Genomic DNA, 25,315 nt, shown 5'->3' on the forward strand with positions numbered 1-25,315 from the left:
AGAACTACGGCCAAACTAGTTTGAAGTTCATCCATGACTGCACACCATAGACACGTTCCAGTTGAGTGTTGGGCAAGACTAGCATCCGCCACGGGCTGCAGCTAGTATTTGGTGTGTGAAATATCATGTCCCTATGTCTGTATCAAAGTATACGAGTACATTGGAGACAAGCCAACGAGAGGCGCGACACGAGTGGCTGAAGACATGTGGAGCTCCTTCAGGTTAGGTAGTGGGTTAAAGCCCGCACCTAATAACCGAGGGAGCGTTATTGGTGTACGGTGTAACATGAGGGTCGTCTCTCGAGTGAAGCTATCGATTTGGTAGAGGAAGAGCGACAGCTAGCGAATGCTTGTTTCGGTACTCTAGTATCAGTGTGGGCAAAGACTGCTCTGTAGCGAGTCTGCCTGGGCGGGAGGCAACGGCCAGGCCAAGACATGTGATTTCTCGCAACATGCCACACCCGCAACGCCTGCAATACAGTAGGGTTTGGGAAAAGGTCCGCCAGATGATACAGCGGTATGGCGCGGCAGCAAAATGTACATCTGCACTCGAGTACAGTGATGCAACGTGCATCGAGCCGTGCAACGTGCGGGCTGTCAAAGGCGCTGCCCGGCGTGCGACACCACCAGGGCCATGTGAATGTAGCGGCAGCGAAGAGGCGTGACGGCAGCAGTCTTTTTTCTAGAGCGACAGGCGATGTATGCAGGAGCTGGTACACGTTCAGTGCAGGTGTGGTAGTTGTCTCGCCGTCGCCCTCCCCAAGCAAGTGACCCAGCCAGAGTTGGGAGGTGGCAGATGGGCGGGTCGCCCCCAGCAGACGCGCGCTCACAAAACTTTGAACTGGCCTTCCCCCTCCCCTTATAGCCACCGCCCAAACTGCCTCTCTCACCCGCCTCACCCCCAGGTCTGCCGAGGCTTTTTTTGCATGCTGTCGTCGACTAAGTTGCTCTGCAGCTGCTCCTTTCTCTAAACTACCGAAGCACTCGATTGGTCGCACACTTTGAGGACCCGCAAGCACGTTTCCGCTGCGCCCCGCGCATCACCACTAGCAAACTTGTCGCGGCACACCGAAATTATCACGACAGATTGCTGAAACGCCCGTCGCCTTTGCAAAGGAAAAAAAATGCAATTTGTTTTGTGAGACGCTCTCTCTCCGTCAAAGGCCTGTATGTTGGCACTGCCCCTCCATTCATCCTTCAACCGCCTTCCCCACTAAAGCTAACCATGAAGCGTACCAGCAGACCAAGCTTAAGCCGACACGGCCTACTCTTTTTTTTCCCTCACCTTATCTCGCAGTGCAGCCCTACTTCACCACTACCCCCCTTAATCTAGGGTTGCTAGTCGATACACCCCACATCTTTTTCTTGCACGACCAAACACACCACCCTCCGCTATGGCGTGGCAACCGCAGGACGATCCTCTACGGCAGCTGGTCCAGTGCCTGAGCGATTCGCTCAGTGCCAATGATGCAAATGCGCGAAAGAATGCTGGAGAAGTCAGTATCCTCTACCCATGTGCTGGAGGTTTGCATAATGCTGACCTCAAATACACAGATGCTCAAATCGGCGCAAACTTCGCCTGATATCGACAAATATCTAGCCTACGTTTTCTCCAATAACCAGCCCCCGTCCAGCGTCAACATGGATGCTGCGCAATACTTCCAAGCAAGAGCTGCCGCAGCCGTCATGCTCAAGAACGACGTAAAGACGGCTTATAAAACCATGCCCGATTCGACCAAAGACTATATACGATCCGTCATTCTTCTCGGTCTACAGGACCCCACATCGCAAATAAGAGGATATGCAGGCAACGTCATTACGGAAATTGTGCGCCAGGGAGGCATCATGGCATGGCCACAAATTCTTTCGGAGCTTATCAGCATGGTTAGCAACGCCGACGGCAATGTCTCGACACAGGCGCAAGAAGGCGCCATGGGTGCGTTGTTAAAGATTTGTGAGGACAACAGGAAAGCCCTCGATAAGGAATACCAGGGACAGAAGCCCCTCGACTTTATATTTCCCAAGCTTCTCGAGATCACTACAAGCTCTCAGCCTCGAGTGCGCGCTGATGCATTGGCTGCTATCAACGTGTTCGTCCCGGAAAAGCCACCGGCTGTTGTTTCCCACATCGATACACTGCTACAACAATTATTTCAATTGGCCGGCGACTCGAGTGAAGATGTGCGCAAGCACGTATGCCGAACCTTTGTTCACATCGCCGATATTGCCCCTCAAAAGATAATACCACACATGGACGGCCTTGTCGAGTTCATGATCACGCAGCAACGCACACCAAACAATCCAGACCTGGCCCTGGATGCAGCAGAGTTCTGGCTATGTGCTAGTGAAGACGAAAAGATGCGCGATCACCTTGGCCCATACTTGGCCAAGATAGTACCGGTTCTGCTTGCGAGTATGGTATACAGTGAAGATGACATTATGCGTCTCGAGGGTGAAGAGGAAGACTATGAGGTTGAGGATCGAGAACAAGACATCAAACCTACTTTTGCGTCGAGTAAGGCTGGAAGACTCACTACCAACGCAAACGGCGAGACCGTTCCTGCCAATGGAGGACAAGGAGCTTCTGCCGAGGACAACGATGATGACCTGAGTGATGGTGAAATTGACGACTTCGACGACGACGACGATGAGTTTGGAGACCCAGAGGAGCAGTGGAACCTTCGAAAATGCTCTGCGGCGGCCCTTGATGTCCTCGCATCAGTGTTCCATGAAGCTGTTTTCCAAGCAACTCTCCCTTACCTCACAGATAATCTTAATCATGCTGAGTGGCCCCACCGCGAATCGGCAGTCCTTGCACTCGGTGCTATTGCAGATGGCTGCATGTCGGTGGTTGAACCGCATCTTCCTATGCTCACTCCATTCCTCATCACTCTGCTAGAGGACCCTAAGCCTGTTGTTCGTCAGATTACATGTTGGACTCTTGGACGTTACTCGGGTTGGGCCTCTCACCTCGACACGGCTGGTAAGAAACAGTTCTTCGAGCCGGTCATGGAGGGCATCTTGATGAAGATGCTTGACAGGAACAAGCGTGTGCAGGAAGCCGCGGCGTCTGCCTTTGCCAATTTGGAAGAAAAGGCAAATTCCGAGCTTGCACCATACTGCACTGTCATTGTCCGACAGTTTGTTCAGTGCTTTTCCATGTACAAGGACAGGAACATGTTCATTCTCTATGACTGTGTCCAGACATTGGCTGAACATGTTGGACCTGAGCTGTCCAACGACGAGCTTGTTCAAATACTCATGCCCGCTCTCATTCAACGCTGGAACAAGGTATCGGACCACTCGCGGGAAATGTTCCCATTGCTTGAATGCCTTTCATATGTTGCCACAGCCCTCGGGCCAAAGTTTGCCCCATATGCAACTGGTATATTCGCCAGGTGTATCAAGATTATTCACCGCAATCTTGAAGAAGGAGTCATGGCATCTGAGATCAATGGTTATGAACCCCCGGACAAGGATTTCTTAGTGACCAGTCTGGACTTGCTCAGCGCTATCATTCAAGCCCTGAACCTTCAGGACAGCGCAGCACTAGTCACACAGGCGCCGACGTTCTTTCAACTATTGGCTGTCTGCATGAGAGACCCTAATAATGATGTGCGACAGTCGGCCTATGCTCTTCTCGGAGATTGTGCCATATATGTCTTCCAGCAACTCCGGCCTTGCTTGCCCGACATCCTAAACATCCTAATCCCGCAGCTTGACTTTGCCCAAGTAACGACTGATGGCCTAGAGACGGGTTATTCGGTGATCAACAACGCGTGCTGGTCTGTTGGCGAGATTGCCATGTGCCACAAGGAAGGCATGCAACCCTATGTCGAGAAACTGCTGCAAAAACTTGGTACCATCTTGTTTGACCAGAGGGTTCCCGAGTCACTGAATGAGAATGCGGCCATTGCTCTGGGCCGCTTAGGTCTTGGATGTGCCCCTTCACTAGCGGTCCATCTTGCGCAGATTGCTCCGGCTTTCATCCGTGCCATCAAGAATGTCCAATGGACAGACGAGAAGTGCCACGCTCTGACTGGTTTCATGTTGATTGTGCTGGCGAATCCTGGCGCGATGGAGCAATCTCTGCTTGAATTCTTCAGTGACATGTCAATGGCCGACAGCAATGTGGTCCGAGGCCCCGCAGGCAGACAAGTGCTGGAGACGTTCCAAAAGGTAAGAGAAAGAAGATTACTGTTAGTCATATCTACAATTTACTAATGCTCGTAACCAGGTTGTCCAGCAGTACAAGGGCATGATTTCGGACTTTGACGCCTTTCTGGGCGGTCTTCCCGCAGAGCAACAAGCACGGTTCCGGGAGCTGTACAGCGTCTAGGTGTCTCTGTCTTTTCCCCCTTAGAGCATTTATTTCATGTGGTATAGCGGGCGTTGAATATAGGCATGTGTGCAGTATGGTGTTATGGAGAAGATGAAACATCAGGAAGAAGAAAAAAATGTGAAGGTGAGACTGGAACGTCTGTGAGGTGGGAGGGGGGATGTCACTCCCGACTGAAGAAGGAGAAGAACGAAACGAAGTCAATGAAAGCATTTAACGGCAGAAGGATTATGGGAGCGGAGGGCAATGGTTCTCACGGCATCATATATAGACATTTGTTTCGTTTGTTTGTTTTTTCCTTTTATTCCAGCAAGCGACCTCTTTTCTTTCCCCTTTGCTGCTGCTTGGTTGGATTCTCTTCCATACTGAGTTTGACGAGGTGCTATGAGGTAACATTTTCTCGGGCGTTCTTTTTTTTTCTCATTTATGTGAGTGTAGTATGCTGGGTATAGGGAGTAGTTTTATACATAGTACAAGTAGATAGCTTAGCTTAGTTTCTTCTTCTCTTCTTCTTCTGCTTTTCTTTTCCAAAGTGAGAGTCTGAGTGAGGGTGTGTGAAAGAGGAATCTATGCATAGGTTTGTGAAAGGGGGGGGACTGTGTCAGAGAGAGAAAGGTCTGTACAGAGGGGGGGGGGACCAAGGGGGTGTCTGTGTGTGTGAGAGAGAGGGGAGTGTGTAAGTGTGTGAAGGAGGGTCTCTACAGAAAGTCTATTGTTTAGTGTGATGAAACAGTGTGTGTGATAGACACAAGAGAGAGAGAGAGAGAATGAAAGATGAAAAGTTTTTGACATTAGTTCATGTTTTACAAAAAAGTTTCCCCTTCACCGGATACAAACCGTGTTTGAGGCATTAGTGTTTGTTTTGTTCTTGTTTTCTCCCATCTTCTGGGGGATTCTAATGGTTCTAGGTGTATTTGTCAATTTATAGTTTTGAGCTAGATGGGCCGGTCGGTTATCTCGACCTCTTGTTTTTTTTCTTTGTTTCTTCTCTTCTCCACTTCTCTCCTCTCCACTCTCACTTCTCCCCTCTTCTTGTTGTCTAGACCCTCGTAACATGGTCCCCATGATCTCGGTTATCGGGTATTTTTTTGTTTTTTTTTGTTTCCCAGTGTCTCCCAAACCCACCAAGTCTCCAGTATACGAAATGTTAATCTGGAGTCATGATCTTCTGCCACGCACGGGACTGACTCGATGGAGATAAATACGGTCATTTTATCCGTTTCTTCTTCTCGTCCCGTCCCTCCTGTAACCAGGATACTTACTAAGAGAGACATGAAGTGCTAATTTACAGGTTTCACCCTATTTTTTTTCTCTCGTTCGGATAATTGAACATTAATGTGCTCATCCTTAGCTTGGACAATCCAGATCATCCGACTAGCGGCATCTAGTTCCCTCTTGACACCCCCCCTCCCCCCCCAAAACATCCAGCCCAGTTCCCCCCGCTAACCCTTTTTCAGTGATTTATATGGGCAAGCTTGGGTTCGCGGCCGGGATCTAGTGAATTAGTCTGGGGTACCTTGCTATAACGGCATCACTACAGGCCTATGCCAAGTACATGTTGATATGCATGTTGTCTATGTACATCTGTACTAACAGACACATGAGCGAGTTTGAATGGGTGTGGGTGTGCGCTATCACACGGTAGTTCAGTACTAGTAGGGTGTGGGTAAGTGTCAAAGGGACAAGAGGGGGGTGAGGGCCCACTTCTATGTAGAACAGCGGCCCAGAGGCAGTATGACATCATTTTTATGCACGCAGTGGCTTGCTGGTGTGGCTACGTATCTTGTAGCAGTTGGCTGAATGGCTCGTATTCTCTGGAATTCGCAGCTGCCATGGTTAGGCGAAGAGTCGTGGCTAGCTTCTCTCTTTCTCGCTATTTTTTTTCAGCCCAATTGTTCGGAGTAGGGGCAGAAGGACTGCTATAGGCTATTGTGCTATTCGTATTCTCTATTGTAGTCGGAGGTCGGTCTCTGAAATCGGTCTCGGGCTATCGGCAAATGGTTCTTGGTATCTTCCCTGTTTTTTTTTGGTTCTTGGTTGCTTTTCCCCCTTTTTTGTTATCTCCGATTTCTTCACTTGTGTGACGTGGAAATGTACGTATGATGTGAAGAGTTGGAGGTGATCATTTCGACCAAGCTCAACATCATTTAGTCTAAAAATCACTGTATACTTACTGCACAGGCAGATAGAGGGAGACACACCTACTAAACGAGACTGCATTTGCACCTAGGACCAGAAACGCCTAGTGTAAAGTTTGATACTGAAGCGGACATATTATCCGACAAAACCCCCCCTTTCCACATGGATTATGCATTGATAGTACTCGAGTACACCGCTTTGTGCTGCATCCAAGTACACAATAAGTAATCAGGAAAGGGTTAAACCTGTTGGGTACTATAGGGTGATACTAGTCGGCAGAAAAAGCTGGATACTACCCCTCTTTCTTAGCAGCATGAAAAACCACCGACGGGTCGGTAATAATAGAAAAAGGTTTCGGAGCAAAGACACGTATTAGTACCCCATCGGGATTGCAAACGATTAGCATGTTGGCATTGAATGGGAAAATCTTTTTATCGTCAAACTAGTCTGGACGCGACTCAGGGCCCAGACTAGTGGGCGATCTTGTGGGGGGAAAGGGACTTTGGCACTAGGAGTATTGAGAGGAGTCCGTCGACGACAATTTCTAGAAACGACTCGATGGCCGGTCCGAATGTTTCATGGTACGAGACGCTTTACTTGGGAGCTTTTTGGGCCGCGGAACCGAGGACTAGAGTACAGTACAGATGTTATGCACGAAAAATGCAAGTGAGAGTATCTTTTTTTTTATCTCTGTTTCTCCGTGTGTCTCCTGTTTTGGGACAGAGGCGGGGCTGAGTGTAATAATTTTTCCTCTCGGGCATGCCGCATGGGAGCTGGATATCTGTGTAACGATATATTGGCAATATCAGCAGATGGAAGGTCTGAATGAGACAATGGCTCGCATGATGTAAGTGGATGCAGCAGATGCAAGCAGGTGTGTATATTCGGGCAGAGAGCCGAGTACTCGGAGCAGACATGTGGACGCCATTGGCTAGTGACGGCAAAGAGGACATGTGGTTCTTGTGTCGCCAACCACACCCGTGGGTAACGTTTGGTCCCGCGCCAATGGCATGACTGGAAAAAAAGGCTTTTAATAGCCATGTGCCGACGGGTGGAGAGGGATTGTTTGCAAGGTGGTGCAAGTAGCATGTGGCTTGCAGACAGCTGGAAGAATGGAGACAAATGCGGGTTCGGGTTCACCGGGTCATTGGCGGGCCTGGGACGAGTGTGGCTAGTAGTGTCTCGATTGGGTGTTACGGAGCCATGTGGTTGCACGAGACCATGGGTATTGGAGACGTCATTGTGTACCATGTTCATGTATAGAATTTGTCAATTACCTGTTGCGGTGGCCGGGAGGGCTAGGGGCCGCGATGTCGAGCAGACAATGGAGAGGAAGAGAATAGTCAAGGGGAAAATAGGCTAGGTGCAGAAACCCCAGAGAGGACATGGATGAGCCGAGGTGCATTGCTGGCTGCAAAGTTGTTAGGGTAAAGAGAGGTTAAAGCTAAGAATAGCCTTTATGGCCGGTGGCTAACCAGATTGGGATGCTAGGGCAATTGTGGCTTTTAGCAAAGTAGCCGGAGGCCGTGTAGGTACGTACTACCTCTACCGAGTGATGGGCTGGGAGTGGCTTCGTGGAGGCTCTGCCCGAGCGCGCAAAACGGGCTAGGTAGTAGTGGGCGGGCAAAAGGGTAGTAGTCGACGGGCGCTACAGTGCTAGTGAGGTAGATTTGGGCTCGTATCTCGCGATGGCCGTTCTCGTTTCACCAGGAAGGCAGGAGAGCGCGAGGGGAGGGGAAGGGGAAGGGGAAGGAGAGAGTCAGAGGCGTGGATGAACAGCGGTTAGTGCAGGCGGAGGGTGCAACGGGCGTGGGCGCAAGCTCATCAGCATGTTCGGCGAGGGCATGGTCTGGGAGGGGAGGGGAAAGGGCTTGGATTGGCGGCGGCCGTTGGGACAACATGGGACAGTGGGATGGAGAGTACACATGTGGTCAGGCGCCACGGCGGGCGGGCTCGCCTAAGTGGCAGAGTGGCAGGGCAGCGAGGCTCGCTGACTCATCTGGGCTAGCTGTGGCGGCGACCAGAGGGACGTGAGACCTGTGCCTGGTCGAGCCACTAGAATAGAGCCGCTACTCGGATGGTCTGGCACGACTCGGCGCCGCGCGACGCAAATATAGCGGCGAGGGTGCGACGAGTGTGTGCGCGCGCGCAGCGTAGTATCGATAAAAAAAGTGAGGCCAGCGCGGCGGCCGTGGACAGGCTGAGTGGCCGACAGACCCTTTGTGCGTTTGGGCAGATGGTGCAGAGTGCAGGCAAAGTGCAGTGTGCCGTCATCAGCACTCGCGTGATGGCAGGTGACGCACCGAGGGCTATTTTTGACCTCGAGATATTGGATGGGCCCTGGCGTGGGCGCGCAGAGTTGTAGCAACGGCTGCCATTGGCATCAGCAGAAGGCTGTGCAGTGCGGTGTTTTGAGCTGGAGGAGCGGGAGCTGGCGCTGGAGCTGGCATTGGGAGCTGTGTTGCGCAGTGCAGAGGATGGTGACCCACGTCCCGACAGGCCCTGGATAGGAGGCAGGAGGCGGGATGCAAGCAGCCAGCCAGCCAGCCAGCCAGCCAGCCAGCATGGCGCGCAGGCAGCGGCATCATGACTATCGCGGCGATGGTGATGATGATGATGATGAGCATGAGCATCAGCCCTCGAGCATGGTGCAGGAAAATTTAGCAACGCGGGCCCCGAGGCTGACCCGGGGCCGATTGACACTTGGACTGGGTCTGGTTGCGCCCTGGCACTGGCATTGGCATTGGCACTGGCTCTAGCACTGGCACTCGCGTACTTACTGGCGTCGACAACACAGGCAGGGCAGGCACGACAGGCAGCAAGGGCAGACAGGGCAAGCACGACGGGCAGGACAGGGCAGGCACGACGGGCAGGACAGGGCAGGCAGGGCACGCGGCTTGTAGCTACCCGTTGCAGCTTGGCCCAGCACGCTATCCGCCTGGCTACTGGTCGATCCTTCTCCACGCACGGCCCGCCACAGTGTTGGCCTGCCACAGCTCGGCGCTCCTCAATGGCCGTTTTTCACGCCTCTTGCGCGCTGAGCACCCCCGCTGCAAGCGGCTCATGCACCCACTCCTGCCACCCTCCACCGCCCACCGCCCACCGCCCACTGCCCACTGCACTAGACGACGCCCACCAGCAACCAGCACCCAGCGTCCGCACCAACGTCCGCACCAGCAACCGCACCAAATGCCTCCAACCGCGCCCGGCCTGCCTGCCTGCCTGCTTGCTCCTTCATCGGCACCGGCATCGGCACCACGGCCGCTTTGCCCAAACGCTCCTCTCCTGCTCCTCTGTCTCTGCCACTCCCACCGTGCTCACGGCCCTGCCAGGGGGACCGACGCCCGCTTCGAGCACCACACCAGAGCCACCTCTTGCTGCAACCCCAGCTGACAACCAGACCTAGAGCCAGACCACACCTGTTACATGCTCCTGTCCCTCGCCTCAAGTTTCGCCGCGCAGGGGTCCAAATCAATCCATTCCTGATTCTCACACTCACTAACCAAGTCACTCACCCACTGCCTCACTCACACTCCCACACCCACACCCACCCCCTCCCCACTATTTCACCCATCCGTAGCTACATACATACGTAGTTGTACATATCCGTCCACGCTTGCATCCGCCCTCTCCCATCTGTCCCGCCCCAGGGCTGGCTGCCCTCGGCTCAAGCCAAGCCATGGCGCCTGTCATGTATGTACGTACATAGTCCATGTAGCCATGCCGGAACCTCTCGCTGCTGGCTACAGGCGAGGGGTCCATGGCCACTGGAAACAGAAGCTTAATCCCCACGGGAGTTACACCGGGGCCATGTCATACGAGCATGAGCCAGCCGGTCCCATACTGTGTGCATCAATCCATCAACTGTAGCTCCCGCAAGCTTCGCTGTAGTCCCTGCTAGCCTCCCTCCCCTCTGGTCGGCTGCTACCCAAATCCCTCCCACCCCCCTCCCCTCCGCCGCCCGTGGCGTCACTGCTATTTGCGTGGCCGCCATGTCTCTGCTAATCCTCCTTGGCCCCGTTTCTTCGTCTCCGTTGTCGTTGGTTGCCGAGCACAAGTCACCCTGCGCTTTTGCTCACATACCACCTCCAGCCTGGCGACCCTCTAGTCTCGTAGCCTTGCCCTGATCCTGCATGGTCGCGGTGCAGGGGGCAGCGTGCAGACGAGCTTAACCCCATCCGCTGTCACCTCGTCCTGTCGTACCCTCGTTGCCTGTCCGCCGAAGGCATCGCTGGCTTTTGCGTCAATATCTGGGCCAGCCCTAAAGCTATCTAAGCTTATCCATCCTATCTGCACTCTGCACTCTGCACTATATATCACCACAAGCCCATCACAGTTACCCTGCCCAAAAACACCCTGTCCAATTTATTCACCGGTTTCGACCCCATTACCCTCGCTTTGTCAACTCTGCGCCACATCTACTACACCTGGGACACACTTGCTCCCCCTCACACACACCACCACTACCACAACTCCCCAAGCCATCTCCAACCGACTTGTCCACATCCTAATCCCACCTACACTGGACCTCTGCAAACCTAAACTGCGCAGTCCCACTCCATCTTCTCTCGATTCCTCCTCCCACTCGCTAAAAAAACCACTCTGTCGACTTCCACCAACACTAACAAAATGGCTGGACCTGGTGGTGGCCCTTCAAGGCGCAGTCACACCAAATCCCGAAAGGGTTGCAAAACCTGCAAGCGGAGGCATATTCGCTGTGACGAGACATTTCCCCAATGGTAACCCACACAGGCCTTTTTTTTTTCTTCTCCTCTGTTTTTTCTCCAATGCCCCATTCACAGACTAACAAACCACTCTAGTCGCAACTGCACGAAGCACCAAGTCCGCTGCGACTACATGGACAGTCCCACTGCCATGATGCCGGAATCTCCACAGTCTCCTCAACAGCCTAACCTGCTCTGGACACCCGAGATTGAGGCTACTATCGAACTCTGGAGACAGACGGGAGAATTCCCCTTCCCAGAGCTTCGAGTCTACCCTCAGCCACAATGGCGTACCTTGACGACGGTTGATCTCCGTCTCATACACCACCTCTCTTCGATTTCGAACGAAATGTTCAGGAACAGGACCTCGAAATCGACTCTCTGGACAGACATGATGCCCAAGTACGCAATTGACTGCCCTCGCCTTTGCCAATCTGTCAAAACACGACTAACTTGTCTAGATTCTTGAGCATTGCCGCGTCCCATCCATTCGTTATGCATAGCATTCTCGCTTTTTCTGCCTCGCATCTTGCCTGGATCTCTCAGTCGGCTGAAACACGCAACCTTGCTTTCCACCACGCAAGCCTTGCCCTCAAGGGCCTGCACGACGGCATCACCAATTTTACTAAACACAACTCAGACGCAGTACTTGCATCTTCTCTTCTACTCGCCTGGCAGGCGACAGACTGGTGAGGATACTCCCCGACCAAGCTGCTGATTCAAAACTAACAAAAGCCACATAGGCGAGGCTGGGCTTCTCTGGTCACCGGTACAAAAACAGTAGGTTGAACCCTGCGGGCCTGTAGATGCACAAGCTAACAGTAAAATCAGGTAATACAGTCCATGCAGCCCTGGAGGCACGAATCTCTTTTTGCAGACTACATCGCAGAGCACACCCCTATGCCTGACCGACATTTCATGAACCCAATCAGTACACCAATATCGCCAGAAGCACACAGGGAGCACATCAACACTCTTGTCGATATCCACGCCTCTCTACAACGCCTACAACCCTACTTGGTTCACAACGAACAGGAGTCCAAATGGGTCGAGCAGCTGAAAGGTTACCTTGACCGCCTGAGATCGTCGGGTCAAGCACAGAGCCCAGAAGAACAGTTCAATCAGTTGTATGCCCTACGCAAGTGGCTATTCTGGGTCCCCATTTCACTTTTGGCTGCAAAACGCGGAGACATCATCGTACTGGTCATTCTAGCGCACTTCTACGCTACCGCATTGGCCTTGGAGCCAATGTTCCCCGACGTTGCCTCTGTCTTTGTTGCAGACCTGTCTGTTCGTCCACTGGAAGAAATCACTCAGCTTGTTCAGGCATTCCAAGACCCACGATACGATTCGCATGTACAGACCATGTCGTACCTGGTACGATTCCCCATGGACATGGCAACAGCATACAAAGGGAGGCGCGAATGGGCAAGGCAACAAAGCATGGCCATGCCGCCAATGCAGCAGCAATCGAGCTATCCGCTAGAGTCGATCAACCAGGATCTGGAGAACCAAATTGCTCAGTACAGCTACGGTCAGAGCCAGAGCCTCTCCCCCGCTTTTGCACCGTCGCCCCTGACGTTTCTTCCGGCCGGCATGGCCTCGACGCCCACATCACCATATCTCGAAGTACCTCGGTCGTCGACGACAGCCGTGGATGCGTACGGGACGGGTAGCAGCTATGCGTCGTCAAACAGCTACGCGTCTCCGCTCGGGTCACCGGTAGCGCTGCTGCCGCCATACTCAGCCCCGCAGGAGCATGCAATCTCATTCGGAATGCCATCGGGCTATCCCAGCGGGTTCGTGGCTACACCTATCTGGACGTGAACGAAGGCACGCTGAACGAACCCCCAGGAACCAAATGAATACTGCTCCACTGCAAGCGACGGCTTCCCAGGTGCATTATCACATTCCTTCGCCCAATGCAGCAGGCCGGCAGGAGCAGACACCAACTGCGGGGTATGCACCAAACCAATACAGTCAGGCCTGAGCACCGTTATTTCCCAGATTCGAGAAATCGCACCGACAAGATGAAACGCGACATCCGCCCGGCCCGTTGTCGTCATCTCCACTGATGCATGGGACGGCGAGGACAATTTCCGATCGATTGGCCTGGGGCCATGGAAGGGGAGGTGGGGTGGAGGTGATGCATGGGACCACACGGTCCGATGACATGGACTCAGTTGCAAGTTGCAAGCTGTCGAGAGCTTTTTGCAGTAGTCGGCTTTGGGTCTGGCGGCGGCGGGGCTTCGGCGCAACAGCTGGGGGAGCGCAAGATGGAAAGGTTTAGCGAGCCGGCATATTCTGCACGGGCATGCGACAAGGCCGCCCTATCCTGTTACGTCAACGCAACTAGTAGTCCGGCGTTCGCTTATGTACGTGTGGGAAAGTAGGCACATGGAGCATGCGGGAATATGCCCAGCGAGGCAGAGGCTGACAGCAGGAGCGGGACGAGCAGGAGCAGCAGGGAGCAGGGCAGCAATTGACGGCGGCGATTGCTGTTTGGACGCGGAGTTGAGCGCAAGCTCAACATCATCTCAGACAATAGACATGTGTAATGAAGAAGAATGTGTATCATGGCAAGTGGAGCGGCGGCTACAAGCAGCCAATTGCGCAATGTCCTTTTTTTCTCTCTCTTTCCAGATACCTTGCCGTGATGCACCTACCCACACGTCCCCTGAAAGAGAATGGTTTGCACACGGTGAGTAGATATGTCGGTAAAGACTACAAAGACAAGCAGCGTGGTTGCAAAGCCCAAGACTGGCCAACGGGATGGCAAGCGGATTGCGGGATACTCAGTTGGGAATGGATATAAGAATTAAGGTTGTCCAGTGTGGTGCTAGTCGCTCAGCCCTAGTGGCATTTTTTCCCCTTGTGACGGTCCTGGTTTGCCCTGCGTTTTCGCGTCGAAGATTGGCAGGCCACTTGCCATATATAGTCATTTTGGAGCCAATGGGCAGTAAGCGGCACACGAACCCTTGCTACGCCTAACCCAGCGCGCCGGCTTTACGTACTAGCCTGGGGACAGCAAAACAGGACCATGGATGATGCATTACAACAGCTGTTTCCCCCCGGCGCCAAGGTTTGGCGTCGAGGCATTGCCTAGCCTGGTAGCCCTACTGGTACTTGTCGCCATGGCGCGTATACAGCCATGTGTCCTTGGATACATGTTCAGGTCCAGAGGCGGGCGTCGTACGATGCACAAAGGCAATCGCGCGCTAGCGTATGACCTACAGCAAGACCGGGATCGCGCGTGATGTCATTCCAGTCGGCCGGTTCGGTTTGGGCGGGTAGTGGAACCCCAGCCTGTTCGCGCGCGCACCGCCACGCGTCGACTGACTGGTCCTCCTCCCTCCCCACCTCGCCTGTACGCTTCGGGGCCTCATTGCGAAAGAGTCAGTGGCACACTAACTACCAAACTGCCACACACTCCTAGCACCGCCACATGCCTCCAGCCGAGTCTCGACGTTGTCGCTGCCCTCCACCGTGACGATCTTTTTGTCGCGTAGCTTTTCCCTCCTGCACACATGCGTGCGTCAATGCTTGAAACCCACGCTTAGCAAATCCTTTTGCATCCCCCCTAGCCCCCGCCCAACCAACCTTCCAACGCGATACGCGAGAATCCTCCTGTTCGGCCCTGCCGTCGTAACTGCAACCACCATACACTCACTGCGTCGTCCATGTGCCTCGGAGTTTGAACTGCGTCACATCATGTACTTTGCCTGTACATGTACTTACCCCAACAGCTTTTTACCCACATGGCGCCCACATGGCTAGCCATTCGGCACCAAGTGCTTAGCTCACACACCATGCCCAACCCTAAACCAAGTCGACCCATTGCCTCGGATCCCCGGGATTCTTGCGTCTCTTCGGAAGCAAAAAAGAGAAAGACGGAAAGAGAGAAGATTCTGTGTGGTACATTCCGTAGCTGCCCAAAGCACATTTGCGCGCTGACCTGCAAGGTTTCGGACGCTCTTCACCAAGTACTGTGTAGTGTAGTACTACACCTGTGCTAACATGACAAGCCCTGCAGATACCCAATTCGCCCCTGATCACCTTTTGGTGTCCTCATTTTTGGACAACCAGGGTCCAAAATGCCAGCCTCCCAGCCGTTTTCGTGCAATCACAGACGGGACATTTGTCAGACCCACAAGATATGTCTGCCGTTGAGCCTCAGGCCTTCCGCTCCGTTGCTGGTTTAGGCACCGTCTTCTCCATCCGAGTCTCTAAAATTGCTTGTTTGCCACAACAGACCCATCAGCGAGCATGTTGAGAGTTCCACCGTTGTCGCTACATCCCGCGGCCCCTCATTGGAGCCTCAAGAAGGCTGCATGGGTGTCGAGGCTTAATTCCGCACTGCAGTTGTGGCCCATTAGTGCGCCGTCTGCGTAAGAGTTACTTAGTGTCGGACGCATCATTCCGTCACCTTGCCCTCTCTTTTTTAGTATCCATTCTTCACATCTATGTTACTATCGGTGCTCAGATGAACACCCAGCAGAGAGTAAGAATCGCGAATGCGTTGTAAAAGTAGAGTTGTGAATGACTCGGTACCCTATCCTTCCAGCTCACGTGCAGGGGACCGCCTACTCATTGACCGCTACTCAGCGATCTGTACATCTTTACTCGGCCGAGCGTGCATCGTGATGTGCTTTGCTTACGTGCGTAAACTATCTTTTTCGAACACTAGCACTCTTCAGGTGATTGATAATTTTCTATTTCTGGGGCAGCAACACGCTTCCACTCCCTTTGCCAGAGGCCGCCGTGCGGCACTTCGGGTTTTCGCATCAGCTCTCCCCGAAAACAGTAATACTCGGCTTCGAAGGGCGGAAGAAGCAATCTGACAATATGATATGCCCATATAACCTTTGCCTCAAGACGCTTGCGTCTAAGGCAAGCACAGTCAGTTGATTCACTAACTGCCCTACCACTGACTGAGAGTTCGTGTGGCGCAACGGCTCGCTCGTCTCTGGGTGCCACCGCCCGAGTCCCAAGTTTCCCCCCCCCCCCCGGAACATTTCTTTCTCCCCTTCCGCCCGCACGCACGCACGCACCCACCATCGCACGTTCTGGAGCTGCCCTGCCAGGCTCATCAAACTTCTGAAGAAATATGCGCTCACACCATCACACCGGTTCCCCGAAACATAACCACGTCCATGCACAGGCATGCGATCTGACCGCCCGAATTCAACTACCGATATGTGCGTACATATGTGTGTGTGCCACGATTCAAGCAACCTTTTTCTGAGTCCCCACCCAGGTCTCGGTACAACCTACTGCGCCACGGCGAATCAAGATTGACCCTAGTCGTCCCGCCATCACAACACTACTCCCGTTACTATCACCACCACCACCACTACTGTCATGCACACGTGCTGTCGCCGGAGAAAAAGTTACATGTCTAGCGGATGCGGAGATGCGCACCTCACAGCGATCGACAACTTTTCAATGCACGAAGTCGCTCTATTCTGCAACGCGTGGCACTAAAAGTTTCCAGGAAGAATATTTTCTAACTAACCTTTTACAACGGGGTCCAGTCCATCAAATTGCCTTGTATGGTGGCGATCTCACACGTTGAACCACACCTTGTCTCGCTGTCCTGCGATAGCCTCAACCTACTCGGCGTCCAAGGCTTAGGGTGCCGGGTTCATAAGCCCGAGCATTATAGGGGCTAACGTGATAGCAGATGCTAGCGTGTGTACCGTAACGACGAACCATAGCCCTCAGAATTATAAGCTAACGGGACGTGCCGCATGCCCGCAAAAGAAAGGGAGATACGAGGTCGGAGACTTACCATCTCAAGATGTGTATACACGTGTCTGCTGCAGTGGAAAGTGGCAATTCCTGTCACTTGCCGGCCCTGCGACTTGCAGAACCTGGGGTTGGGGCCTCCTTCTTGAAATTCTTGCCTCTTCGGAGCCTGCTGCTTATATTACTCTTACAATCTGGATCGTCTAGCTCACGTAACGTGCATTCATGTCCAGGCGATCGCGGCTGTAGAGGTCTCGCCCTGAGCTCGGGTCGCATCACGTGGATAACTCCGAGAGATACTTGGTATACCTTCTTGGAAAACTCAAGTTGAGCGATATCTTTTTTTCTCTCCCTTTTCCTTATCCCCTGTTTCTCAAAAGGTATGGGAGGCCTAAAATTACGTGTACTGGGGTACGTGTTGGCTATGTGTTACACTCTTCGGCCCGGTTTTTGAGGGAGAAACGTGGTCAACTGTACCGAGCCATGCTGCGCAATATCTGCAAAATGGTCAGCATGGTCCTTTGTAAATGATTCATGCACCAAGGATTGCTTCGCAAATATCCCTGGTTCGACACTGACCCGCTTGGTATCTTGAGTCTGTCAAGGGAGGAGAGGAGATATGACAAGGTTTGTGTGTTTGTGTGTGGCACAATCGCTTGCGGCGGATGATGTTTCGTTTCGAATATGATACTCTTTTCCTTTTACCACTGTCAGAGCACGTAAGCCCAGGTTGCAAGGATTCCATTACCCCAGTCAACCCGGCAGTTGCCTGCTCACAACCCAGGATCCTGACCAGCGCGTCTGTAAGCAACCGATGATATCCAGCGTTTGTAGTCAAGGAGACGTCATCTCGGATTATACGCTGTATTTCTGACAAGCCTTTTTTTCCCTTCCTTCACTGCATATACCAGGCGAAGTATGACAGTCCACTAATGCATTGTTGACATGCATTCGACCCTTGCAGAATTTAAAGCCACATTGAACAAGACGGGCGTCAAGGCTAATGTCAATTTGTGGCCCGCCCAACAGCCTAATACCACAAGCTGCGCTTATAACAAGGGAATTTACAAGGTGGCAAAGGATTCCGCTTTGCATCTATGTACCTAGCGATTGCATACAATCGTGTATCTATCTCCTCATATATATATTACGCAAGAAATATACTTAGATGATATTCACTCAACATTCATCCCCACACCACATAGTCCTATCAACAATCCGCCACCATCCCACCTTACCCCTCTCTACTTCCTTTCTACTTACTGGCCCCCAGTCCCGCGCCCTCAACTTGACCAAGAATGAAACGGAAAATGGTGTCCGGGATTCTACCAAAGTTCGAAAAATTACGAATGAATAGAGTGTTTTGCTCCCACTAGTCGCAGATCGGCACATCTGCGGACACACCGGACTAGCTAGCTTTACTAGAATCAGCACACCATACATTCTTCTGTTAAAGATGATGCATGACAATCAATAATTTAGTTTCGGTATCTCCATATAAGCAGCCAACGATGTATGGAAGATGATACGAAGAAGGAACATCTTGTGGATAATTTTCTCTTCTTCTTCTTCTTCTTCTTCTTCTTCTTCATCATCATCATAGCCTTACTCGGTAAAACGTTGTGGGAGAACTTATTGACAACATGGATATAACGCATGTCGGCTATAAGAGCAACCTATCCAGTGCACATATGTAGGAATGAAGCTTCTCATGTTTTTTTTCCTCACACTTAGATCAAGCTATAGCGTTGAGTGTATGGAGTAGAGGAATGATACTTTGGGAACCTATTTTTTTCTCTCTTTCTTCTTGACCGAGGGAGATGCTTGTGTAGTGCATGGGAGAAGAAGAAATATGAGCATACGACGGTAATTTTGGCTGGGATTTATCCAGAAGCTTATGTTGAGCGTTTGTTCTGGTAGAATTTCCCTTTTTCAAGATGGTGTTGCGGTGCGTTTTTTGGTGTTGTTCTTTCGGTGGCTTTTGAAGAGAAGTGTCTGGTTGGACTGCGCGATTCGAAAGGTAACGGAGCACAGCGAATCAGCCGGAGTATGGCAGGTATGAAAAAAAAGAACTAGAGAACACTTTAGAGTAGCTGTGAGTAGATGCATATATATATATGGAGATGACACCAGGAGAGCGTACTGTGGCTCCTCCACCCCTCTCTCTCTCACACACACTTTGTGCCGCAATCGTTGGGAATACTTCCCAATTCACTTAAAAACAACTTTCAATGGTTGAGAAATATACTGTATATCAAGTTACGCAGCGATTTTCTCGATTACTAAGAGTTCTGATTGCGCACCAATGCAGCTGTTATGCAACCCCCAGAAACCATCGCTAATTGGTTGACCCTGGACCCCAGCAATAAAGAAACTTAATCCAATTAAACTGGCGGTACATAAAATATCTATGTATAGCAATCGTAAGACACATAGTAGCAGGCAACATGCCTGCAATTGCGCCTATGTCCGCGGACCACCACACCACAAGACAGTGATCTTTACATAGCTCAATCCGACCAATTCGAAACTAATTCAACCCGTCTTTACCCATGACAAGTATACGCAATCCACGAGCAAAACTCCGACTACTAGCGGACATACAATTCACGTCCCATTAGTAAAGCATCGTACGTGCTTTTGCGAAGTGGTCTGATACTCCACACAATGGAGAGACCAGCCCTGATGATCGACGCGGGATAGTACGACGGCCTAGCTGGCTTATTTTATCGATATAGGATAGTACAGACGGCTGGTTCTTGATCTGCGCATAAATGGCATGATGCCAGCCTTGAGTCAGGTCAAGCTATAGCGCCCAACGCCAACCTTTTGCCATTAGCTTGGAATGAAAACAATCGTGCCATTTTTGATTTCAACGTGTGCCGATGACGATGTGCATAGCGTGATACATTAGTGTAGCTTCAGAACGGTCTGTGCCCAAAAGGAGAGAGGCCTGAATATGGATGCGACTACCACGGTATCTAGATATTTCCGTGTCCATTACGTACATGTACCACCTTCCTCAAAAAGATCAGGCTGCAGGTACTTGTAACACCCATGACCTTGCTTCAGCACGGCCATCGCTAATATCCGCAGCAAAGCTCAAATTTTTCTGCCTGGGCATCTGGACGCTTTTCTTAGTTCCAAATAAAGTTTGGAAGTGCCCAGAGGTCATGCACGTGATGCTGAATAAGGAGCAACAGCGGTAAATCGCGACAAGTCTTGCATAAACTTTCAAGCTACGGTACATGTAATAACAAGGAAGTGATAGGGCACGAAGTGTATACCGAAAAAGGCTAAAAACCTTAATTACACCACAAGGGCTCAGCAGAGGTCAACCCGAGACGTGCTAGACGCCTGGTACGATCTACGCAGGATAGACATGCATCACTTGACATAGCGGGGTTCTCGGAACGGTTCCGACCACGGGCCGATGTGATCCCGGCGGTAGGCGCCGATGGCGTAAGAGCCATCAGCGACAACACATTACCAGCAAAAGCAACCTTGCCTTCAAAACGCAATCATGTCTGGAGGCTGGAATACTATAGAGTCTGATGCTGTTAGTGCACCGCCGCCTGCGCCAGAAAATCCTCTTCACCTACTGACTCGCGCAGGGCGTATTCACCTATCTGATCGAGAAGCTCGGTGTTAAGGACGTACAGTTCGAAGAGCTCACCACACTCGAAGCATCAGACCTGCAAAACCTTGGTACAGTCTATGGCGTCATCTTCCTCTTCAAATACCCTACCGGCGAGAAGCCCAGCGATGTACCGAAGGACGGCACCTACGACTACGAAGCGGCGAGCTCCATCTTCTTCCCGGCGCAAACCATACAGAACGCCTGCGGGACACAGGCGATAGTCTCGCTTCTGTTGAACAGAGAAGAGGAGATTGATATCGGCAAGGAGCTGAGAGAGTTCAAGGAGTTTGCGGGTGACTTCCCACCAGATGTATGTTGAACTGACAATGATATTTCGCGACACATGCCTAACCCAGACAAAAAGCTCCGTGGTGAGACTCTCTCCAACTCCGACCTCATCCGTGAAACACACAACTCATTCGCACGCTCCTCGCCATTCATCGATGAGACGCAGCGAACAGCGACTGAAGACGACGATGTATTCCACTTCATCGCGTAAGCATTCCGCCCTTGCTCAAGCCAAACCCTCGAGCGCACAACTAATGCATAACTCTACCAGCTACACAAGCATAAACAACAAACTCTACGAACTCGACGGCCTCCAACCAGCGCCCATTTCCCATGGACCCTGCACTTCTTCCGAATTCCCCCAGAAGATCATTCCCGTACTCCAACGCCGCATCGCCCGCTACCCCGCCACGGAAATCCGCTTCAACCTCATGGCCTGCTGTCGCGACCTACGTATCCGTGCCCGAGAGATTGGGGACGAGGAAGAGTTGGAGGAGCAGGAAGATAAGCGCGCAAGGTGGCTGTGGGAGAACTCGTTGCGAAGGCATAACTTTGTGGGCTTTGTGGGTGAGCTGCTGAAGAGTGTTGTGAGGGCAAAGTTGGATCAAGGCGGCGATGCGTATGACAAGTGGGTTGAGGAGGCCAAGGGAAGGTCGACCAAGAGGAGGGAGGACCTGAGGAAACAGGGTATTGCGGAAGATTGAGGGGAGTAAGAGGTGGCACTGTCGTTGTGTGGTGGTAATGCAAGCAGGATTGGGTGTTGACGTATGACGACGCTGCATACACATGTTTGAACGCATGTACAGCAGCTCTGATGATTACTCAAACCTGCCATTTCGGATAGCACGATACACAGATGAAATGACATATGCAGAGTTATCTTCTTGCAAGTCTTGCAAGAACTCTTCACAGTCCCGCTTATACTCTGTCATGGTGATTTCCACCTCTTACCTCGGGCAATGCACACATATCCACAGACACAGAAAGATGCAAGGTAGAGATGGAAAAGGATAATGATGAGATAATAATTGGTATTCAGGATCATACAAAATCCTTTGAAGTCTGTCATCTACTAAATACCCTCACCTCGCATCCATTCATCCTCATGATCCAACAACAATGGACACCCCCAATTGAGATAAATATAAAAAAAGACAACTCCAGCTAGATCTCATAAACGCCATTTTCGCTATGCTAGCTCGATAGTCTGGTGGGAGGGATATATACGCTTCGCTACATTACTTCATAAACGTGGTATGATATGGTATCGGTAAGGCCATGGGATGGTGAGAGAGAAAAAAAAAGGAAAACGTCAAAATAGAACGGAACAAAGGAAAGATGAGCTCACGTCCGTGTCAAAACAAGGACATTTACAGCTCGCTTACTGCGCAGTAGGCGGGGGCAGCCTGGAGGACAACAGGCTCCATGGCACATGAAGGGCCTTTGGACAAAACGTAGTCGGTGGTGGGTGTGTCCCGAGTGACGGGGGCAGCTTGCTCCACAGCCTCTACAGCCTCTACGGTCTCTACAGACTGCACAGACTCCACGAGCTCGATTGCAGGGCTTGTAGGCTGTGCGTCCTCAACTTCCAGAACTGCTTCGACAACGACGTCTTCAACTTTCTCTTCAACGTCAGGTACAGATGCAGGCACAGGTACAACAGGTGCAGCAGTCTCCACCATGCTGATCACAGTCTGAGACTCGGTGACGGTGAGAGTGGAGTAAGAGGTAGCCGTCATAGTCGCGGTAACAGCGCTAGGCATTGGAGCGGCCATGACAACGTCAGTGGGCAGCTGGAGCATGTGTGCGGCTGAAGACTCTTGTTGAATCGCATGCATACTCATGGCTAAGTACACGACGGCAGCTCCAAGCAGGGCAATGATCATGTTACGCTTGTCACCCAGCAGAACAAAGGCATAGTTCTTGAGAAGGGTGCTGAGTGGAACTTCCGACGATGAACGTGAGCGGGCAGCTTCTTGGAGAGCAGCCTCGGCTCTTTCTTTCTCCTTGACAGCGTTTTCCAAGGCACGGAGACGGTCAGCGACGGCATCAGACTCGGCGAGAGCCTTGGCCTCCAACTCCAGACGCACAGCTTCTTTGGCTTCCTCCAGCTTAGCCCGGAGGTCTTCCTCAAACTTTTTCTTCTCGGTGGCTTTTTCTTCGATGCTTCGTCGCAGCGCTGCAGCAGCCTCTTCGAAACTCTTTTGCAACTCAGCCTCTTCCTTGCGCTTCTTCTCATTGGCCTCCTCTTCTAGGATCTTCGTCTTGGCAGCGGCTTCTTGTATTTGCCGTTGAAGCTCTACAGTGTATTGCTGCTTGCGCTGGTCTGCCTCAAGTTCCTCGCGTGCTCGCTTCTCCAACGTCTTGCGAACTTCCTCTGGGATCCAGGGGTGGATCTCAACATCGCAACGTTCCATGTCGTTCCAGCACGCACCCCACGCCGCGGAACGCATCAGTCCGTTGGCGGCGTAAATCTTGATATCCCACTTCCTTGTGCCTGCACCAATGCCCTTGCCTGGCTTCTTGAGTTGGCGGTGGCAGTCGATGCACATGCTGTGGTCGCCGTTGGCAGACGTGTTGCTGCCCTCGGTAAGTGTTCCTCCACTCATCCGGCTGCCCCGTCCGGTATTCTCATCACCAATGCTGGCTGTGTCGTCATCATCTTCCCGGTCATCATCGTCTTCGGGTGGAACAAAGTGTCCACATGGAAGTAGTCGGGGCGTCTTGAGCTCAAGGCTCTCCAGAATGCGCTCCTCGAGCAAGTCGTACTCGTCTCTTGGATGCGGAATGAGAAGACCACGGCGCATCAGGATGATGTCCTGCAGCTTCTCCTCTAGCAGCTTGTAGTTCTCGACCAGCCAGTCGGGCATGATCCTTGCCATGATGTCGTGCGAGTAGGGTAGCTGCATCGGCAGGATGGTGACGTGCAGCAGAACCAGTGGAGCCTGCTGTGGAGCCGGCATGGGCCTCGGACTGTGAGGTTCGCGTATGCTTCTCCTCCTCGAGCCAGAGTGCCTTGAGCCTGGCGTCTCGGCTCCCGCATTTCGGTTTGGCGTAGTCAACTTGTACGAGGCCTTTAACCGCTCGTGGGAAGACTGGTGCGCTAGCAGAGGCGGAGGCGAGGACATCTGCATGGCGCGTACAGAGTCTGAGTTGCGGAAGCGAGGGCGCTCCTTGCGAGCTCGTGCACCAGCTTCATTCGCTGGCAAGATGGGCTTTGAGGATATCGAGGTTTCCGAGGGAATAGCCGAGACGAAGCTGTAGTGCGAAGACATCCGTTGCTGGGAGCCGGGCCGAGATGTGTAGGAGCTTCGGTAGGGCTGGGGCTCGTCGTCAGGTTCCTGGGACTGCTGCTGCTGCTGGAGCTCGATGGTGTGGACGACGTCGTTGGGGAATGAGCGTTCAGAGTGAAAAGAGTCGCCTTCTTCATACATGTCCGAAGGCGACAAGGGTTCGCGATCCTGTGGGTCCTCGTAGACGGCAAAAGAGGTAAGACCTGCCGGCGGCTGGGGGGCGGGGTGGTGCATAGTAGTCATAGCGGCGGGCCTCTGCTCAGTTGCTCGTACGACGGTCGTGGAAGCGGATGCAGTAGCAGGCTCAGCAGTACCGTGGGAGTGAAGAGATGGGAGAGGGGAGAGAGGGGGAGAGGGGCACTGGCGGTGTTGTCTACGAGAAGGATGCGAGGCAACGGGTCAGGGATGCCATTGTGAATTTCACAGAGGTGGTCGTCTTGGTGCGTGGTCACCCGCCCGCGTCTATCTGGCGAGGTTGGGACACTAGTGGGATGCGCTGGCGACGTGTCAGAAGAGTGCTGGTGATTGTTTACCTCACCGACACTTTTGGCGGGGCGTTCGCTGTGCGCGTAACCGGATGTGTACGGTAACGGCACGTAGCTTCTTGTCAGCCCCGTCCTTTCCCTGCCACTCTGCAACGGCTTCATGCTTCCCACTGGCCCGCCCGCTGCATCCTCTCCAGTGTACCCATCTGTTTGCTGGTCACGCACATGAACGATTGGCCTTTGACAGCGTGCAGCCGCCTTCAATATGCAGGTCTACAGCCTCACCTTGTAGCCGTGAACCTTTGCACCCGCGCCTGGCGATGGCCTTGTACTTGCAAGTACCACCAAGTACTATTCTATCGGGCCGTGCGGGATGAACCCCGAAACGTGCTCGTCACGTGATGCACTCAATCACCTAGTAGTATCGCCGCACACCGTAAGGTGAAACTCGTTAAATTTCTTTTCCCTGCATATCCTCTAGTAAGTGGTCTAGATGCTCATCATACCATAACCTAATACACCGCTCGCCTGATCACGCACACTTACTACATATGTTATCAGCACAACAAGCGTGACCTTTGACATGGGAACGCATGGCTTGTATAGCCTATACATGTTGTAGCAAACGACAAGTGACCCCTCGCACAGTACAAAGCTCCT

The 25,315-nt window shown here is 52.4% G+C and overlaps 5 protein-coding genes across 5 annotated transcripts; 4 read left to right on the top strand and 1 right to left on the bottom strand.

Moving 5' to 3' along the window:
* Positions 1-1,393: 1,393 nt before the first annotated feature.
* On the top strand, positions 1,394-4,338 carry COCVIDRAFT_93065 (hypothetical protein; the record flags this gene model as incomplete). The annotated part of the gene is made up of 3 exons (XM_014703480.1): positions 1,394-1,495; positions 1,554-4,178; positions 4,237-4,338. The coding sequence occupies 3 exons, from the start codon at positions 1,394-1,396 to the stop codon at positions 4,336-4,338; spliced, it is 2,829 nt and encodes a 942-aa protein (XP_014558966.1).
* A 4,703-nt stretch (positions 4,339-9,041) lies between these two features.
* On the top strand, positions 9,042-9,883 carry COCVIDRAFT_14050 (hypothetical protein; the record flags this gene model as incomplete). The annotated part of the gene is made up of 2 exons (XM_014703401.1): positions 9,042-9,125; positions 9,275-9,883. The coding sequence occupies 2 exons, from the start codon at positions 9,042-9,044 to the stop codon at positions 9,881-9,883; spliced, it is 693 nt and encodes a 230-aa protein (XP_014558887.1).
* Positions 9,884-11,106: 1,223 nt separating this feature from the next.
* COCVIDRAFT_14051 (hypothetical protein) lies at positions 11,107-13,028 on the top strand (the record flags this gene model as incomplete). Its single annotated transcript, XM_014703402.1, has 5 exons — positions 11,107-11,216; positions 11,298-11,603; positions 11,663-11,890; positions 11,945-11,981; positions 12,033-13,028. 5 exons carry the CDS (start codon positions 11,107-11,109, stop codon positions 13,026-13,028), a joined length of 1,677 nt encoding a protein of 558 aa, XP_014558888.1.
* Positions 13,029-20,472: 7,444 nt separating this feature from the next.
* COCVIDRAFT_93028 (hypothetical protein) lies at positions 20,473-21,581 on the top strand (the record flags this gene model as incomplete). The annotated part of the gene is made up of 4 exons (XM_014703481.1): positions 20,473-20,508; positions 20,564-20,899; positions 20,954-21,084; positions 21,149-21,581. The coding sequence occupies 4 exons, from the start codon at positions 20,473-20,475 to the stop codon at positions 21,579-21,581; spliced, it is 936 nt and encodes a 311-aa protein (XP_014558967.1).
* Positions 21,582-22,247: 666 nt separating this feature from the next.
* On the bottom strand, positions 22,248-24,413 carry COCVIDRAFT_35768 (hypothetical protein; the record flags this gene model as incomplete). The annotated part of the gene is made up of 1 exon (XM_014703482.1): positions 22,248-24,413. The coding sequence occupies one exon, from the start codon at positions 24,411-24,413 to the stop codon at positions 22,248-22,250; it is 2,166 nt and encodes a 721-aa protein (XP_014558968.1).
* Positions 24,414-25,315: the final 902 nt, after the last annotated feature.

The sequence above is a fragment of the Bipolaris victoriae genome (assembly GCF_000527765.1).
Source record: "Bipolaris victoriae FI3 unplaced genomic scaffold scaffold_22, whole genome shotgun sequence".
In the NCBI taxonomy this organism is placed as follows: Eukaryota; Fungi; Ascomycota; class Dothideomycetes; order Pleosporales; family Pleosporaceae; genus Bipolaris; species Bipolaris victoriae.